Source organism: Alternaria alternata (assembly GCF_001642055.1).
Source record: "Alternaria alternata strain SRC1lrK2f unplaced genomic scaffold CC77scaffold_25, whole genome shotgun sequence".
Lineage (NCBI taxonomy): Eukaryota > Fungi > Ascomycota > Dothideomycetes > Pleosporales > Pleosporaceae > Alternaria > Alternaria alternata.
In genome coordinates this window covers 309004-326804 of record NW_017306214.1, presented here as the reverse complement: position 1 = coordinate 326804, position 17801 = coordinate 309004, and the positions used below count along the sequence as shown (strand labels likewise).

The following is a 17801-nucleotide window of genomic DNA, read 5'->3' as shown; positions in this document are numbered from 1 at the left end:
GACGATTGATGGAAGTCTGGCTGGTTACAACATTTATATCATCATATCAATCGTGATGAACGGCGATCTTGAGTTCTCAAACTCCTTGTCGGAGCGTTTGGATGGTACAGATTGGCAACGAAGTGGGGTGAAAGGAAAATTCTGCGGTGAGCCCGAACCGAGAGAACCCCGCCCCAGACCCAACCAAATAAAACTACACCACACCAAAACAACGACCCTCGCCGAGAAACTCGTCACGAGGCCTAGGTGCGGGCACTAGTGTTCTAGGTCAATTCATAGTACACGTGTGAATACATTCTGCTACACCATTCATAATTGTTGGACGTTTGTATTACAACCGTAAAGGTCTTCTTCACGCGGCCTGATTACAAGTCTGCTTGCTGTTGCCTGCTATATTTACTAACCATAAATTGTCTATTGATAATAACCCGACCGCATTTCGTTCCCGTAAGAAAGATTCAGATCTCCTCATCGAACCTCCAAGTATAGGCGGGACCCAATTGTCTCCACAAAGGACGCCAAATTCGACTGCATGTATGGTCTAACCTAACAGTGTATTGTCGTCGAGCTGTCTGATATTACGTTGTTCGCACCGATACTTATCGGTCATTAAGCTATCTTTAGCTGACATAACGCCGTGATCTCCAGAGGGGGTTGGTCGCATCGTAATGTACAGTCTACGCATACGATCATATTCCAAGGGTATACAATCTCGATGCCCAATCAAAGACGCAAACTCCTTCTATGGTGCCTAACTCTTTCGCTGCGACTCCGCAACATCATCACAAAGTATCCAGAAACTGTCAAGAACAAGTCTCAAAAGTTCATTCCGTCCCAATTGCTTTGCGCCGGCGCTTCATATCTCTCTCGCCGTAACCTATCGTTCTCTTCAATCAACGCATCCCTCTCTTTCTCAATACTCTGAATATACTCAATCGCCGATGACAAAATCATCGCTTTGCTCGGTTTCGGCTGCCCTATCGCACCAGCCTCGTCGCTCTGCCTCAATATCGGTACGGACCTTCTCAGCCTCTCCAACTCCGAGTTGAGCCCTTCTCGATACTTGCGCTCAACCTGGTTATGCGGTAGACGTTTCGAACGCTGATATTTTGTAGTAGTTGGAGAGGTCATGATTTCGTTGTCGGTGCTACTACGGTCCATCTTCGGTCGACCCCGCTTCCTCGTGGGGCGTTTGGGAGTGGACGATTCGGATGCAGAGGTTGGCGATGATGGGGATTCGCGCTTCAGCATGTGGGGTGAAAGGGAAGGCGATATGAGCGGTTGCGGCGCGTCTCCACTGAGCGACGAGGGTTGCGACGTTGTGCTTGTAGGGGAAAAGCTGTCTGGTTCGTTCGGTTGGAGTTGTCTCGTATTTATCGCGAAGCTGAATGGATATTGGCCGAGTTGACTAGGGTGTGAATTGAATGCTTGCGTCATAGGTTGTTCGTTGCTTCTTGATGGGATGTTTGTCGCAGAATATGTCGAGCCGAATGTTTCTTGCGCTTTCGATGTGTCGGTGACACCCTCTACGGACGTCAAGGCCTGGTCGAAGAAAGAGTCAGAGTCGAAAAAGGTGTTGAGCGAGTAGTCCGGAGCCGGCTCATTGAGGTAGGGGTTGTCGAAATAGTTCGTGTACGGCATAGTGTTTTGTGGTGGAGAGTGGTCGGTAGGCTCGATCTTGTTTCCCTGCGCATTACTCGGGGCGTTCATCAAGACTTTGTTGACTCGTGTATCGAGGGAGGTACTCGTCAGTGTATGATGGCTGGTGTATCGGTGTCGCTCGGAAAGACCAAGGCATTAATATTATAAGGATACGGGGACGTAATTGTATCGACGATTCGAGAACTGCACAGCCAACAGAGTAGGTAATAGGTCCTTGTGACTTGCTGAGAATCCACCACTAGGATTGACCAGGTTCCGGTGTAGTGGCTCGTCAAGTCAAGATGCTTCCAGTAGCTGTACGGTAAACCCAAAATCGCAAGTGATATGTGGATCCATGTACTCCTCAACCATTATTGGCACGGCTAGCTAACCCTTCCGCATCCGCGAGCTTCACTGAAACATCTGACGCTCAGCCAGGAGATTGAAATTTTAACAAAACTGCGAACGTCGAACGATAAGCACCTCATCGGCGCAGTCCGGTAGGAGCAGCATGTCGTGTAGTCTCGGGACAAGCTCCACTGCGCCGAAAACCGCTTCCCGCGTATGCTCCGACACCGAGATGCCGACGTGACTCTGAATACGCATCGCAAGGACAGCAATCCTCGTTTTCGTGCGTATAGCCGAGTGTTACTGTGTTGATCCTAGTCCAAGGCCCAAATTGCGGTATAAGACCGCACAGTAGTTCATAGGCAATGATGCAGGATCTTGCTTGCTTCGCTTTTGCGCGGCAAGCTCGGGACGGGTCGCATAAACCAGCTTTGATTCCGGATGGATTTTTTCGAGAGACGATCACTGGGTTGCGTGGTTAGCAGGTACCATTGCAGTATCGAAATCCGTGGGTAGTCGTCAGCGAAGGATTTCCGGATGATGCCCTCTTTGTTATTGATGTACATGAGATGTGTTCTGATGTAAGACATTGCTTTCTCGAGAGCATAAGCCTGTTTTGTCAAGTACTGCATTACATCGTTGTGCGTCAACCGAAAACGGTAGAGGTTCTACCAGAACGCCTGTTATGGTACCACGTTTGGATGCTAGGGTATGCCAACGGGCGTTCCCGCTATTCCTGGAAGCGCAAGGGAATAGTCCGGGCTTAACAAGATGAGTCGAGAAGTTCTTTCGCTGCACATGTGGCTGAGTTAAAATTGGCGTGAGGCGCCTCGTAAGAATGGCGTGATACTGGTCCGACACGATCAAAAGGGGTAAGTTTAAGAGAGTGAGGCAAGGATACCCACAACCCATGCCCGTCGCGTTTCTCTGTAATCAACCTCGGTGCACACAACAAGAACAATCATGATTCTGCACGCGACTTCTTCGTCGACGCCGCAAATGGTGTGAGAACATTGAAAGAGAGCGATAGCGTGACTGCGCAGTCGGAATAGTACGTAAGATTGATCTGCATCAAACAGCATGTCGCGATTTCACACAGGGACAAGACAATGGCGACCTTTCTTCAGCAGCGAAGGTAGTGTTCTCGTTGGTGTACATACATGGTGAAGCTGCTGGTCGCAGCACTGGCGATTTATTAAGGTTACCACTTCCCGACCCCACTACCCCTCATGGAGCGCCAACTGCTCAAGCTTAGAGCTCTAAGTACCCATCATGTCAACCACGACCACATCAACAAAGCCAGGCCACGTCAGGACGCGATTTCTCGTCATCTCGGATACTCACTCTATTGCCCCTGCTGACAATATCGGAAACAATGATGCGTCCTTCCGCCCACCACTGCCCAAGGCAGATGTGCTCCTACATTGCGGCGACCTGACCATGATCGGTCTTTTGGAAGAGTATGAAAAGACTCTTGATATGCTGGAGAGTATCAACGCGGATCTGAAACTCGTGATAGCTGGTAACCATGACATCACTCTGGATGAAGAATATTATGCCAGAAAGGGCGAGAACATGCACAGGGGCAGACACGACAAAGACCTACCTGCGAAGGCGAGAGATATGTGGACGGGCGAGAGAGCTAAGAGAGCTGGTGTGACCTACCTAGAAGAAGGAACGCATACTTTCCAGTTACCGAACGGTGCCAATCTCAGGGTAGGCGTATTGAAATACTTCAACTCTCTTGGAGACTTACAACTTTCAGGTCTACGCATCCCCTTACCAACCAGAGTTCTGCGACTTTGCCTTTCCATACTCCCGCAATGAAGACCGCTACAACCCCTCCCATCAGTGTACACCGAACGCCAAACCCATCGCCGAGAACCCTGTCCCAGACTTCCCCAGCATCGATGTTATGATGACCCACGGACCGCCTATGGGCGTCATGGACGCGACAACAACGGGAGAGCACGTCGGCTGCGAACACCTCCTACGAGCAGCTCGACGCTGTAAACCCAGACTCTACTGCTTTGGACATATACATGAGGGCTGGGGTGCGCAGAAAGTACGTTGGAACAACAACGATCAGCTGGATGTTAAGATTGAAGAGCATATCGAATTCGCCGATGCTGTACCTCTTGACTGGGAGGCAATCATGGATGAGAGGGCTGCGAGTATTGACGTTGGTCAAGGTAGCGACGACGCGGTTGAGTTTGGACGGGACACGCTGATGGTCAACGCCAGTATCATGAGCGTAACATACAAGCCATTTAACGCGCCATGGCTTGTGGACCTGGATCTTGAGCAGGCGTAATCAGCTTCTCCGTGCGAGATGTGAGTGTATGGATCTAGGATTTTTTACTCGTCAGAGACAACAAGTAGGCATTGATGAGATGACCTAGTTGGCCGACTCTTGATACGGTCGTCGCCGTTATCAGAGGATAACTGGTACATGGCAGCGAATTCATGTCCTTAGATGCATCATGCTACAACAAGATTTCCTGTTTCCTCTCATCGCTACCTGCGTCGAGAAACGGGTATCTAATCAGAATATATTCCACAGACCGGCACAACTGAGCACATACGACCACAGGACACTGAAAATTAGGCTTCCCGTCCGCTCAGCCATATACAAGCAGTGTACCGGCGGATTAGTAGTTAGGTGGGTGACCACTAGCGAATCCCCGCTGTTGTATGTTTTTGGTCACCATTTTTTTTGCTTTGGTTCTCCTTTTTCGCATACCTAGCAGCCGCCGTCCTTGACAATAGCTTTCAATACCTCAATCTCGATATTCCTATCTCTTCCGTCTGTTATGGTGAAAGTAATGTCTTGCTCGAGAAGCTGGCACGGAATGGACAGGCGTGCCAGTGTGTTATAGTGGTACAAGTATGAGAATTCTGCTGCTACTCATGCATATTGCCCGTTCGGCATAGCCCCCATGAGTACCTAGCAGCACTCCATTATACTTCAATTTAGTATCCTATAAATATACTAAGAAAAGAGATATACTCTCCAATCAACCACTAATATCCATCGTTGTACATGAAAAAACGCATTTCTAATATGCTATGCTGTCTTCTAATCCATAAGTATGTTAAAGGAAGTCGTAGCGGATACCTTCTGAGCACGATTTGATGGTGCGCAATTGGAAAGACGAGCTTTCTCGCACATGTAATGCATTAGATGATAGATTTTCACATAGTGGACGCGATGATCAAAACGTGACAGCGCGCGTGCGGGTCGATCTCCCGTACCAGTGATGCAATCATGACCACCACCGTTCGAGGCCCGTATCAACGCGTCGAAAACGGCGTTCTGTGTACCATTCCCCTCAATTTAGAGATTACTCTTATTTGATTCGATCCGCAGGATTTCCATTGACTCAAAATTTGGACACACAGTTAACGCCATGTCCCTAAGGATCCCACACGTCACATTGACGCGCTTTGCCCGTGACGTCAGACCGTTTGCCCGCTATATCACAACTTCTGCACCACGACCTTTCCCCTCTTCACTCTCTACACTCCCAAATCGCATGCAATCAATTGAACGCACGAAACAAATTACCAACCAACTTCAATCAGCTAATCAACAACGCAACTACGCAAACAACATGGCTCCTACCAACAACCCCGAGCTCACGATGGACAAGGTCTTTCCTGTCAAGGACAAGGTCGCCTTGGTCACCGGTGGTGGCTCAGGAATCGGTCTCATGATTACCCAGACTCTTGCTGTCAACGGTGCTAAGGTGTACATCGTTGGAAGGACAGAAGAGAAGCTCGAAAAGGTTGTCGAGGTGCATGGTCAGAACATTGCAGGTCAGGTGAGTTTTCGGCAAACTTTATACATGTGAGATATGTACTAACGGGTTGCAAATAGATTATCCCCATTGTGGGAGACGTCAGCACGAAGGAGGGCGTATCGAAGATTAAGAAAGAGATCGAGTCAAAGGAGAAGTGCGTGTGCATTCTTGTCAACAACGCTGGTATCGCACCAGGCAAGACCGAGGTGAAGGGAAGCTCTGAAGAGCTAGTCGACAAACTTTTCGATGGCACAACTGAGCAAGAGTGGTTGGACGTGTACCAAACCAACGTTGTCGGCCCCTTCCTCATGTCCACCGCCTTCCTCCCTCTTCTCGAAAAGTCCACCGAGTCGCACCCCGGTTACTCAGGCACCATCATCAACATCTCATCCATCTCGGGCCACATCCGCATCTCACAAGGTCACTTTGCCTACAACTCTAGCAAAGGTGCTGCGATACATTTGAACAAGATGCTCGCGTCTGAGATTGCCAAGAACGGTATCAAGGTGCGGGTGAACTCTATTGCGCCTGGTGTTTTCCCTTCAGAGATGACGACCCAGGAGAGCAGAGATGACAACCAGAAGAGTGAGATGCCTAAGGATCACAAGGAAGGTCTGCCTGCGCAGCGACCTGGAAAGGACCAGGATATGGCTGCAGCTATCCTGTTCGCTGTTGGCTGCCAGTACCTTAACGGTCAAACTGTCACTGTCGATGGTGGCTACGCGATCCAGGTTGGCAACTAAGTATATTGTAATTCCTTTTCTACAGTTTCTTCTACCTCGCTCGGATATGAGCTTTACGATGTATGATAAATGGTATGCCGATGCCACACAAGGCAGGCACAGGCTTGCTCAGCCGTAATTCGGACACTGCTATAACTGTTCGAGAATGAAAGAATGAACAAAACGTCCTGATGGTCTAAACATGTTTCCCTGGCAATTGTGTTTGGTGATTGCTAGTGACTAGCTTATGGAGAAGCTCATCTAGTTCTATAGCTGAGGTGTAACCTCGAATTAGTCTCAATTCTGCCAAAGTCAAATGGCAGGCAATCCTACCATATTGTATCGTTCGGTTAGACTAAGCCTCATTGTATTCTGTCATCTCAACTGATCACTAGTGACGATCGAAAGGATCTGGGTATGTAACGTGTTTTGCTAGATACGAGGAATATACATAAGAGGAATAGTATACATGTAAGGGAAATTCCTGGTCTGCCACCCCCTGAGTCTCACCGTATTAAATCTGAAATATACAATGCGCCAATAAAACCGAAAGGTCCCACATCTCCTTCACTCAGACGCTGATTCTTCCTCATCTGACACCTCCACTTCCGCATCACTCACAACATCACTCAACACCTCGCTCTCCGCGTCGCTCAAACCACTACTCACCGCATCACTTTCAATATCCTCCACAACCTTCTTCCTACCCTTAGCCTTCTTTGCGCTACCGCCCTTGACAGGACTATCTCCAGCTCCCTTCCTCCCCCCAGTCCTCTGAACCAGATGATCAATTGGACATCCCTCATCCCATCCCTCGCTGCTTTCACCTGTTATAGCACGACACCTAGGACAGCTCTTCCCGTGCTTAATAAGCAGTTGATGAAGCGGGTACTTGAGGTGATCCGGAACCCTAACTTCGCAATGTGCATACGTGGAGTTGCGTGTTGGGCCAGCGAAGGTGCCTTTTTTGCCGGGCGGAAGGCCTCTGTCATCGCCTGGGGGCGGTACCCAGCCTAGCCATGAACACAGGCGGAAGACGTGGGTGTCGACTGCGAAGGAGGGTCGTTGGAGGCAAAAGAGAAGCACGCAGGACGCGGTTTTTGGACCAATACCAGGGTATTTGGTCAGCGCGTTGAAAGCGTCGTCGTTGGAAAGTTGGTGAAGATGGTCTAGCGAGACAATGTTCTGGTCCGCCTTCTCAACCTCGTCACGCTTTTCTGCTTCCGCTTCGTTGGTTTCACCCGGTGCCTTGTCTGATGAAGCCAGGAGCTCGTCACGTCGTGCTTGGTTCTCTTCCCAGACCATTTGTAGAATCTTCTTGATGTCCTTGCTTTTTACATCTGCGAGACCACCGCTCTTAATTGCTTCGAAGATTTCCTTTTGGTCTGCTTGTCGCACTTTGTTCCAGTCTACGCTTCCTTTACCAATGCCTTCTTTCAGGACGCCGAACTTGGCGACAAGGCCGGCGAATGCGCGGGACGAGTTCGTGCCGGATGTTGCGGCCGAAAGCCGTGTTCGGATGAGGGCATCAAGGACTGATGGTACTTCTCCACAACCTGAAACCTCGAGAGATGGCGCGGGAATGGTCTTGGGTGCTTCGACCTTACCGTGAACTTTGGAGAGTAAACGGGTCACCTCTTCGCATTCTTCGGCCGTAGGGTGGGGGTAGTTCGGGTATGGCGTATGACCAGGAGTAAGGCCATAACCACCTGTCTTGGCTTTACTCTTCTTGGATGACGCGTCCGTGGTGGTGGTCGCTTTGGCAACGAGGTCGTCGACTTCCTCCTTCTTTGGCTTGGTGGCTTTTGCAGACTTCTTAGGCGTTGCGGACTTCCTCGGCTTCTTTGCTGAAGCTTTACTCTCGGCTTCCTCGTCTTTAACGGGAAGATCCGGAATAGCACCGAGGTTGTGTGGGAGTTCGTTGATGTCTTCTTGTTTTACTGCTGACTTCTTGGCACGTTTTGTGCTCTTAGGTGTAACGGGAGCTTTCTTGGTTGTCGCATCTGGCGACTCTTCGATCTTGACTGCTTTCCTCTTTCGCGTGTTACTCGTTTCGGGGGTAGTTGGGGGGCTGGACAGTTGTACTGGCTCAGGCACGGCGTCGGCCCTGGCAGAGCTCCTTGTAGCTCGTGCCATGCTTGGTACAGTGGATATGCCGAGTCGATTCGATTCGATCGTCAAGAGGCTTGGGCGCAGTGCCAGCAGTCGCTTATGGGCAAGTCTGAATGCAATGGTGGGGGGTTGACGCCAGACAAACGAATTGGAGACGAGTGATAGAAGGAGGTCTTCTGAAGTGTCCTGTGAGCGGCAAACGTCAAGCTACAGGTTAAAGGAAATGGAAAAGGGGAGACTGATGGTGAGGGTGAATGGCAGGTATCATGACGTCGATGATGATGATTGGAGCTTTGACCCTTGTCCCTGCCTTAGCGCGTATCTAAAGCACGCGCCGAGGTCCCACTCTGGCGCGAGTCCGTCACCTCTGAGCAGAGCTACCCCACGCACCTCTATCGATACCACCGACATACGACTCCAGACGACTTCATCATGTCCCACAAGGCACCTTTGGTCGTTCCCGCGCTCAAGCGACACACAGCCACTGTCATCGTGGCGCATGGGTTGGGCGACAGTGGGGCTGGCTGGTAGGCTCCGGAGCACTCAACACCATGGAGGTCTAGACACTGAAGGACATAGGATATTCCTCGCGGAGAACTGGCGCAGGCGAAGCAAGTTCGAGGAGGTCTCGTTCATCTTCCCCAATGCTCCGAGCATCCCAATCACGCTGGTTCGTCAACCACCCACCGCCGCCAACACACGGCATGGGCGCTGATATGCGACTCTACAGAACATGGGCATGCGCATGCCAGGATGGTACGACATCAAGTCACTGAGCACTCTCGATGACCGAGAGGAAGACGAAAAGGGCATCGTCGACTCCCAGAAGTACTTCCACTCCCTCATCGACCAAGAGGTCGCAAAGGGCATACCCGCCAACCGCATCGTCGTCGGCGGCTTTTCCCAAGGCGGCGCCATGTCACTGCTGTCCGGTGTGACTTACAAAGACCAGCTCGGAGGCATCTTCGGCCTGAGCTGCTACCTCCTGCTGCAGAAGAAGATCAAAGACATGATTCCGACCGAGAACCCCAACCAGAAGACGCCCATTTTCATGGGCCACGGCGACGCCGATCAAGTCGTTGCGCACAAGTGGGGAAAGCTGAGTGCTGACGAGCTCGAAAAGCACGGGTTCAAGGTCGACTTCAGGACTTACAAGTACGTCATGTGTGTAGCAAGAGAGACATGCCCCTGACAGAGTATAGGAACCTGGTGCACTCCGCCGATCCTGATGAGATCGATCACCTCGAGTCCTACCTCAACCAACAAATCCCCGCCCTCGGCGACAAGTCGGAACTCTGACTGTCGAGTTCCTCCACACTCGTATCGACCGAAGCCACGACAGCCCTGGTGCTCATCATCACATTGGCCATTGCTTGGTTTGCATGGTACAAGCGTGATGCTGTACTCAAGCCGCACGACGATACAGAGTGGCGCAATCTCGAATAACAACAGGAGGCGCATACTACAATGACTTGGACAAGATGTATGCATCACTTGGAATACGGTCGCAGTAGCCTTGCCTCGTAGGTGCTTCTTTCAACTTCTTAGTGAGCCAAATTCAAGTTGTGTACCTGCATCTGTCGGCTCGCTATCCCCACCCAACTAGAGTCTGTATTATCTAGATACAACTAAGAATCCCTGCCCCACCTTCATTTTTCTAGTTCAGTCACATCTTGTCTGTCCGCTAGTTTGATGTTCGTTGGTGAGGTTTGCAAAATTTCTTCCTCTGCCCCACTCACCACCACGTCAAGTATCGCAACGACTACCTTTATATTGCTACCATTCCTTCAGTGTTCCATCAAAGTCCGATATGGTCTAGTGGCTAGGATTTGCCGCTCTCATCTCGCAGAGTCAGTTCATTGTACAGTGCCGGCAAGGCCCGGGTTCGGTAAGTTCACTCAACTCAATTCGAGTTCGACTCATCATTCTAACAATTCGACAGATTCCCGGTGTCGGAAACAACCATCATTTTTTGATGTTGGTAAGGAATGGGAGGTGGTTGAGGCATGGCAGCGCAGGCCAAGAGAGATATGCTTGGTAGATTTTTGGTTGAGTCTCGGCGGCAGAAGTACCCGAGAATCTCAAAAGCAGAAAGACTGTGTATACTCGCGGCGACATCTTTTTAATTCGCGGTGTGTGTTGCCGCAAGTCTTGATATCATTTGCATGCTGTGCATCGAAAGCTTTGTTGGTACAGAGACTCACCTTCAGCGTGTATATATGCGCCAATTGGTGCTTACTGTCATCGTGCATCAAACGCAGTCCTAAAATGTCGGCTACATTGATTACGTCCTCTGTTATTACAACGACTTTGGTCGTGACAGTGCGTACCGTAATGCTCCTGCCACGGATATCGCGCATCCGATGCACCTGCCTCGAACTTCATCATCAGGAGAGGACCAAGCACTGCATGACCTGACCGAGTTTGCGGTGGCTGCTTTTTCTCTACACCGAGTTCCCCCGCTCAGTACCTCCCACGTGCCTCGTCCATGCAGCGCATCCTCTATCAATGCCTATATTTGGTGCTCGCTACACTCGGCCAGCGTTAATCAGGCCTCCAACAACGTCACACACTACCAACGCCTTTGCACGGGCAGCGAGCTTGCCAGCAATCATACAGACTACCAGGCTTCCAGCGGGGTCTCGCCTGTCTGCTAAGCTCACGCCTCAAAGCTTTGTACCACGGCAAAAGAGAAGAGTCAGGGGTCGCATCGTGTCCGTCCACCAGCTAGTCAGCTTTTAGCGAGTGCTTAATTTCTTAGGGCTGACCCCCCTCCTGGGTTCCCAACCTTTCGCGAATCCATACCCACATTCTGGCTCCTCACAAAAGGTAACTCTCAAGCGCTCAACGGTTATGCAATGTCGTTTCCTATGACGCTGTAGTTCCCGACGATCTAGTAGATCACAAAATATGCGATCAACAAGCACTGCAGCGGAATCTCCACAATCACGACGCAAAGTCAGCCCTCGACCTCGTGAGATAATGCCGACCTTCCGGATCAGTCTGGCCGAAACATGTCATTGGTAAATTTCCGAGCGCTCACCCTTTGGGAAAGCACCTCATCCGTGCGTTCAGGCACGAGCGCCGTATTTGACATGCGCTTCAGCGCTGGCGCACATGTAGCGCCGGCCTAACGCTGGCCTTCAGCGTCAGTCCATGTGGAGTATGTACGAGCGCCGTAAGGCGACGAGCTTTATTGGATGCGTGCGCCATGGGTCAATACGAGAGGGGGGCTATTATTAAAGAGCTGAGCTGCTGCCCGTGAAACTATTCTTCATCGCAAGGTCTTGTTTCTCAACTTACATCACTTTCGTCGTCGTCTCTCTCGTTTCGACAGTCACTCGCTTCGACCAATTACTCGAATAGCTTAATCATAGTCATAATGCGCTTCTCCGCTTTCGCCCTCTTGTCCCTTGTGTCGGTTGCCTTTGCTGGTAACTGCGGACCCCAGAATGGAAACGCCAAGTGCGCTGCCAACGAGTGCTGTAAGTTGTATCCAGACGACATATTTTCGAAACCCTACTAACATGCATTACAGGCTCCCAGTATGGCTGGTGCGGAACCACCGTCGACCACTGCGACGCAAAGACCTGCCTTCACCCCTTCTCTGGCGCCTCTTCATCATGCAAGCCCACCCAGACAACAATGAAGACCAGCGCAACTAAGCAAGCTACCTCGCCCGCCACCACCTTCCCTACCGCGGTCCCCGAGATCGACGTCTGTGGACACGCCCAAGGCGGTGTAACCTGCCCTGGCGCCGGTGCCAACGGCTACTTCTACCGCTGCTGCTCCTCCGCCGGCCACTGCGGCCCCAAGAACGACATCCAGGACCAGGCTCTCTACTGCGGTGACGGCTGCCAAGCCGGTTACGGAAAGTGCGACAACCAGAAGGCGCCTGCTGAGCCTACCGCCCCCAAGGGTACCTCCGGTGCTGGAGAGACTTGCGGTCCTATTGTCAACAAGAAGTGCGCTGCTGGTCTTTGCTGCTCTGGATCCAACTTCTGTGGCACTGGTGAGGACTTCTGTGGAAAGGCCAACTGGTGCCAGAGCAAGTGGGGAAAGTGCAACTAAGACGTTGTACTGAAAGAAGATTTCAAGATGCAAGGGACATATATATTAGAGTAACGAAAACACTAATTTTTGGGGAGGAATGTAAATACTTGAGAACTATAGATCATATGCACCTGCGTTACTTGATTGAAATCTTTTTCCTTCAGCACTGCCTCATTCGATGCCATTCGACGGGTAGACTTCTCCTTCACTAAACCATTCACAGGACAAACACAAGCATGTGCAACAATACATGCCATTACATCACATACGCACGTAGTTGCCACGCTCAAAACAAAACCTCTCCTCCAGAATACCTACTCATGGCAAAGGCAGTCCATTTCGAACCCCATACCCCAGCCCCAGACTCTGAATACCTCTTCCACGGCAGCGGCACCGTCTTGAAACCTTGCCACATAACTCGCTACATCTACCCCTCCCTCTGCGACTACCCGCCAGGCTGTCTGCGTCTCCAACTGCCATCCAACTCCTCTTCGCGCTCCCGGCCCCAAGGTTCCGGGTCCTGGGGCACCGACGACCACACTTTTCTTAGCATAACGAACACGCAGAAGCTACTAGCTCCGCATTCAGCTTCCTTTGCAGAATGGTCAACGCGGGAGTTGGAACGGAATAGGAAGAGTAAGAATGCATTGGCGAGGAGCATGGCGAGGATGAGCTTGTATGTGGGTAATACGGTGTTGGAGGCGGGCAAGTTTCAACTAAGGAGAGGCGAGGGTATGTGTTTTGTTGTTGTGAGGAGGAGTGTTGTTGTGCTTGAGGGGGGAGGAGGAGGATATGGGGACAAGAAGGGTTTTGGGAGGGAAGAGGAGAGGTATGTTATCCCGTGTACGGAGTGGAGAGGGATGATGCCACCGATGGTTGAAGGGAAGGAGTACGATTGTTGGTGGGTACGTTTACATGTAAGTGTTGTACTTTGCACTCGTGCGTCTTGATAGAAAGAAGACGAAGAAGAAGAAGAGGTGGGTAGAGAGGGTAAGGATGAACAACCACGTACAAAAGCTGATCAAGCGCTATGTAGAACCTCTTTCATGCAAGCTACGATCGAGCGTTTTTTCATGCTCGGGACCAGATGGATAATGTCCTTCAGATGGCGCCGCCGCTAATCAACTGGTACCCCAGACCCGACATCGAAGCACTCGTCACCGTACACCGCGATATTCCACCACCACCCGCACAGGCAAAATACCTAGGCGACGCATGCCCAGCCTGTAGCCGCACCTGGTTCACCGAGAGCGAATATGCGTGCCGCCTCCATTGCGGCCACTTCCTCTGTCTCGAATGCCTAACCCAGCACGTCGATTCAAGTGCCGGTCGGGGCAAATTGCTTCCGGGCGAAACCGACCCGCTGACTAAATTCTTCCGCTGCATAGAATGTAAAAGCATAACAGCTCTCCTCGTCGACCGCACCGCCGTGACACGCCCCGACGAACTGCCCTGGTGGCGTTGGAAGATCTGCATGCGGCGTCTAGAAAAAGAAGCTTCAGAGTTTTGGCTTGTGAGACTCCAGACACTACCGCATAGTGGGTGGTTCCGCGATATACCACAAGACTGGGATACTGATCGGCAGGTCAAGGAGATTAGAGTCCATGTCCGCTATGATGATGCGGTAGCGTTTATGCACGTGCCGAAGAAAGTTTGGGCAATGTTGCCGTATGGATTTAGTTTGGACAATCCTGTGGAGAGTTGCGAAGCGTTGGCGTTGGAGAAGTGTTTGAAAGGCGAGTTGAAGCGCCTTTCTGTTGAGCGCAAGTTGTTCAACACCAAGGAGATTCTGGATCATATGGCGAATGTGGGAAGGGGTGCGTTGAAGCCTGTTGTTGTGGAGGATGTGAGTGCGAGATTGGGTAATCCGGTAACGCCGCCGGGGTATGAGGCGTATCGCGATTTCTTGTGTGAGTGGACTGCGAGAGGGGTGCTCATGTGTCCAATGGGACGGATGCCGATTCTGGAGTTTTTGAGAGATATGGACAAGGAAGGGAACAAGAAGAAGGCTTGGTGGAAGGACGTGCGGGATGTCTTCTTTGATCCGTAGACTGTAGGAATCAGAATTAAGGTTCACCCTTAACGGTATACGTAGATTTTCCTGTTGTAACTTTGACAGAGAGACAATAGTGTAAACATTCAGGGTAGGTGTTAACAATTGAAGTATGACTTGGCAGAAACAAGCTCCTTTATACGAATGACACATTGCTGGATGAATCTCTATATATGCAAACACAGCACAAGTACTCGCTAGACCTATGTATCAGACATCAAATAACGTCAGACACCCCATTTCCTCCCAACCCCCCAGTCAAACTCTTCATTCTCCTGCCCAACAAGTCATCCTCGCTCGCCAGACTAACCAAGCTCTTGCGTCTCCCTCTATAATTCTTCGTCCTCCCCCTTGTACTTCCCCGCACACCAGACCCGTTCTGCTGTGGCGGACTCTTCTTTCCCTTATTTAAAACCGTCATCTCCAACGGCCTGTCTTCCTCTGCCGAAGACGCGGTGTTGGTACGCTGATGATGTCTCTTCCGTTGATGTTGCGGAGAAGTCAAGCCATCAATAGCATCTTGTAAACCCACCGTACCGAAATAATCGCTTCCTTTTTCTCGTGGTCTCCTCGGCGTAGCAGTAACAGCAGGTGTGTACATGGGCGTCTCATCACCCCTCCTCCTATCAGTCGCATCTTCAAACGCCTCAGCAATCCATTTGCCACACCTGAAGATGTACTTCCACCCTTCTGGGAAAACCCCTACAAACTGCAAAAATCCATGACTGATTCCCGGCACCAAGTCAACATTGACCCATTCCCCTTCTCTAAACTCACCTCTCGCCCAGTCTAGTCCCAACTCCTTCGCCGCAACCCACTCCGCACGCTTCGCTTGCCGTAGCCTGCCTGCGAAGATAACCGTATCATCTACGAGCGGATCGCGCTCACCCGTCAACATCCATGTGCGTGGAAACCTTGCTAGTAGGGACTCCGGGGCGAGTAAAGGAGAGAGGAGGTAGTCGGTTGAGAAATCTGGGCGGTGGTGCGGGCCAATGTAGAGGATTATCATTGCGCGCATCATTTCGGGGGTGAGGATGCGGTCGTTGAAGTAGGATATCATGGAAGACATTGCGAGGCGAGTTTTAATGGCTGTGGCTGGGGGTGCTGGGACTGTTGGACCAGGTGTAGAGGGCTGTGTCGCGGCCGGTGTGGGCGGTAAACTTGAATTGGCAGGAGTTGTTTGGCCGGGAGTTTGGTTGAGGGTGCTGGTGTTAGTGTCGAGGCGGGGGAGAGAGGTGCTGTCTTGGTTGGTGTGTGCGGCGGAGAGGTTGATCATTGTCTGGGGAGACGTCCTGAGACCATTGGTCTTTGGCATAGATGCATTGGTCGTGCTGACTCTATTGCGCTCATCTTCGTCGTCACCATCCGAATCATCAGAGCCATATGGTGTGTTGGGCGCAAGTTGTCTGTAATCATCGCTCTTATGCCGTAAGATGGGTCGGTTCGTCTTCCTCACTCGTCGGTCGCGGATAAGCGCCATTTGCTCGTCCGTCATCCAGTTGCCAATGTTCATGTCCAGCGCAGGGTAGATCAAGACTACGCCGATTGGAGGCGGGATCGCATATTCACCCTGCCACCTTCGCGTCTCAGTCGAGCCACTTTGCAGGATCATGAGCACCATAGCAGTAACCAAGTTACCCCCAGCCGAATCGCCCGAGACAACGATCTTGGGCTCTACTTCTCCCGATAGACCCATGCACGTTCCTCTCGATGCGATGATCATGTGGTAGACGTCGTAACATTCGTTGAGCGCATACGGATACGGGTGCTCAGGAGCCTTCTTGTAATCCAGACTAAGGACAGGCAGGCCCGTCTTGCCAGCCCAGCCCATGAGCTTATCATCATGATTCCTCGGGTTCATGGCCACGAAACCACCTCCAGGTATGTCCAAGACGACCTTGTCCTGCTTCTTCAATGCGCTCCGCGGCCCATTGAAGTACAGCCAGCCGGTCACGGGTTCCTTGTACGAACTAGCCTTGGGTCGCGGTATGCGAATCTGGCGCGGCGGATAGACCATCAGCCTGGGTCGCATCATGCTCGTCAGCGCACCCAGATACGGCGTGGTGCCTTTATTCCAAGCGACGCGCAAATGATCGACGGTAAGCGTCGCTCTAATCTTGCGGACTTTCTCGTCGGCTTGCTCGGCACATATCAGGTAGTATATGCTGAAGACGACAGACAACAGATCCCTGACGCCCTTGCGCTTAATCCGCATAGCAGACCAGAAGCCTGCGTCCAGCGCAGTCGTGACCCATGTAGCGCGGAAGTAGGAGCGCGAGTAGAGGCTCGCGAGGGGCTCTGGGCACTCGAGGCCCACGAGCTTGCCGAAGTTACGGGCAACGTAGAGGTAGAGGAGAGTTATGAGGACGGATTGCCAGACGGTGAGTTTCTTGGAGAGGAGGGCGGATATGCGGCGGAGGATTGGTGGGCCATGGCGGTCGCCTCTACGGGATTGTTAGTGTGTGTGTGTGAGAGAGAGTGTGTGTAGAACTTGCCTGTAGAGGTAAAAGGACCAAAAGGATACCACTGCCAACACCTGTATCTTCCTGAACTGCACCGATGGCCGTCCCAATACATGGTCTATCATGGCCGTAGCTCTTTCCTAGCATAAAGCGCTGTGTTGGACCAAGTAGATGCAGTCGCAGGCCTATTGTGCGTCATGAAAGGCGTCAAGTCGGGTCTACACGTACGTCGCAAGCCTGTCGGCGTAAGCATGTGAATGCCAGCTGAGGTCAAGTCGTAACGCAAACCCGGGGTGGATCTCGTCTGGGGTATGGGGAAAGCCATGGAACAGCGGCGCAATGCGCATTATGGTCATCAACCCCCAGTTTGTCCACGACTACAGCAATAGCCGTTCAAGCCGTCGACAAGCGCGGCGAATTAGCTGTATTGAGGCTCTGTGGTTGGGTGAGGGTCCGGCATGTGACAGGTTGCGGAGGACGTGTGCGTGCCATGTGAAAGCCGCGCTATGACATCTTCTCGGCTTTGTTGCGTTCTTTCCGAGGAGCTAACCAGGCCAACGTCAGCCGCCCTCGCCGCAGCCAGGTCACGTCTTCTTTGTTTAGCACC

At 51.6% G+C, this 17801-nt stretch overlaps 8 protein-coding genes across 8 annotated transcripts; 5 read left to right on the top strand and 3 right to left on the bottom strand.

The window, feature by feature from the left end:
• Positions 1-816: 816 nt before the first annotated feature.
• CC77DRAFT_1066036 (hypothetical protein) lies at positions 817-1641 on the bottom strand (the record flags this gene model as incomplete). Its single annotated transcript, XM_018528862.1, has 1 exon — positions 817-1641. One exon carries the CDS (start codon positions 1639-1641, stop codon positions 817-819), a length of 825 nt encoding a protein of 274 aa, XP_018380967.1.
• A 1268-nt stretch (positions 1642-2909) lies between these two features.
• Positions 2910-4388, top strand: CC77DRAFT_449595 (ser/Thr protein phosphatase family protein). Its single transcript, XM_018531730.1, has 4 exons — positions 2910-3040; positions 3096-3189; positions 3254-3705; positions 3755-4388. Exons 3-4 carry the CDS (start codon positions 3262-3264, stop codon positions 4301-4303), a joined length of 993 nt encoding a protein of 330 aa, XP_018380966.1. The 5' UTR covers positions 2910-3040; positions 3096-3189; positions 3254-3261; the 3' UTR covers positions 4304-4388.
• A 1215-nt stretch (positions 4389-5603) lies between these two features.
• Positions 5604-6535, top strand: CC77DRAFT_946351 (short chain dehydrogenase/reductase; the record flags this gene model as incomplete). The annotated part of the gene is made up of 2 exons (XM_018535072.1): positions 5604-5813; positions 5870-6535. 2 exons carry the CDS (start codon positions 5604-5606, stop codon positions 6533-6535), a joined length of 876 nt encoding a protein of 291 aa, XP_018380965.1.
• A 389-nt stretch (positions 6536-6924) lies between these two features.
• On the bottom strand, positions 6925-8949 carry CC77DRAFT_1024904 (DNA glycosylase). The gene has a single exon (XM_018525962.1). It carries the CDS (start codon positions 8648-8650, stop codon positions 7082-7084), a length of 1569 nt encoding a protein of 522 aa, XP_018380964.1. The 5' UTR covers positions 8651-8949; the 3' UTR covers positions 6925-7081.
• Positions 8950-9058: 109 nt separating this feature from the next.
• Positions 9059-9925, top strand: CC77DRAFT_1034894 (acyl-protein thioesterase 1; the record flags this gene model as incomplete). The annotated part of the gene is made up of 4 exons (XM_018526905.1): positions 9059-9153; positions 9206-9296; positions 9357-9781; positions 9829-9925. The coding sequence occupies 4 exons, from the start codon at positions 9059-9061 to the stop codon at positions 9923-9925; spliced, it is 708 nt and encodes a 235-aa protein (XP_018380963.1).
• A 2083-nt stretch (positions 9926-12008) lies between these two features.
• On the top strand, positions 12009-12697 carry CC77DRAFT_1034893 (hypothetical protein; the record flags this gene model as incomplete). The annotated part of the gene is made up of 2 exons (XM_018526904.1): positions 12009-12111; positions 12165-12697. The coding sequence occupies 2 exons, from the start codon at positions 12009-12011 to the stop codon at positions 12695-12697; spliced, it is 636 nt and encodes a 211-aa protein (XP_018380962.1).
• A 743-nt stretch (positions 12698-13440) lies between these two features.
• CC77DRAFT_1099096 (hypothetical protein) lies at positions 13441-14754 on the top strand. Its single transcript, XM_018529984.1, has 2 exons — positions 13441-13596; positions 13716-14754. Exons 1-2 carry the CDS (start codon positions 13540-13542, stop codon positions 14727-14729), a joined length of 1071 nt encoding a protein of 356 aa, XP_018380961.1. The 5' UTR covers positions 13441-13539; the 3' UTR covers positions 14730-14754.
• Positions 14755-14826: 72 nt separating this feature from the next.
• On the bottom strand, positions 14827-17663 carry CC77DRAFT_1024901 (alpha/beta-hydrolase). Its single transcript, XM_018525961.1, has 2 exons — positions 17228-17663; positions 14827-17176 (listed from the first exon to the last, which is right to left on the bottom strand). The coding sequence occupies exons 1-2, from the start codon at positions 17317-17319 to the stop codon at positions 14950-14952; spliced, it is 2319 nt and encodes a 772-aa protein (XP_018380960.1). The 5' UTR covers positions 17320-17663; the 3' UTR covers positions 14827-14949.
• Positions 17664-17801: the final 138 nt, after the last annotated feature.

What these genes read in the sequence shown, in the direction of transcription:
- CC77DRAFT_449595 (XM_018531730.1), top strand. Translation starts at nt 3,262, where the DNA reads ATGTCAACCACGACCACATCAACAAAGCCAGGCCACGTCAGGACGCGA. An exon ending in CGAACGGTGCCAATCTCAGG is followed by an intron (nt 3,706 to 3,754) that starts GTAGGCGTATTG and finishes TACAACTTTCAG; the next exon opens with GTCTACGCATCCCCTTACCA.
- CC77DRAFT_1024904 (XM_018525962.1), bottom strand. Translation starts at nt 8,650, where the DNA reads ATGGCACGAGCTACAAGGAGCTCTGCCAGGGCCGACGCCGTGCCTGAG.
- CC77DRAFT_1099096 (XM_018529984.1), top strand. Translation starts at nt 13,540, where the DNA reads ATGATGCCACCGATGGTTGAAGGGAAGGAGTACGATTGTTGGTGGGTA. An exon ending in GTTGGTGGGTACGTTTACAT is followed by an intron (nt 13,597 to 13,715) that starts GTAAGTGTTGTA and finishes AGCGCTATGTAG; the next exon opens with AACCTCTTTCATGCAAGCTA.
- CC77DRAFT_1024901 (XM_018525961.1), bottom strand. Translation starts at nt 17,319, where the DNA reads ATGATAGACCATGTATTGGGACGGCCATCGGTGCAGTTCAGGAAGATA. An exon ending in TGGTCCTTTTACCTCTACAG is followed by an intron (nt 17,177 to 17,227) that starts GCAAGTTCTACA and finishes ACAATCCCGTAG; the next exon opens with AGGCGACCGCCATGGCCCAC.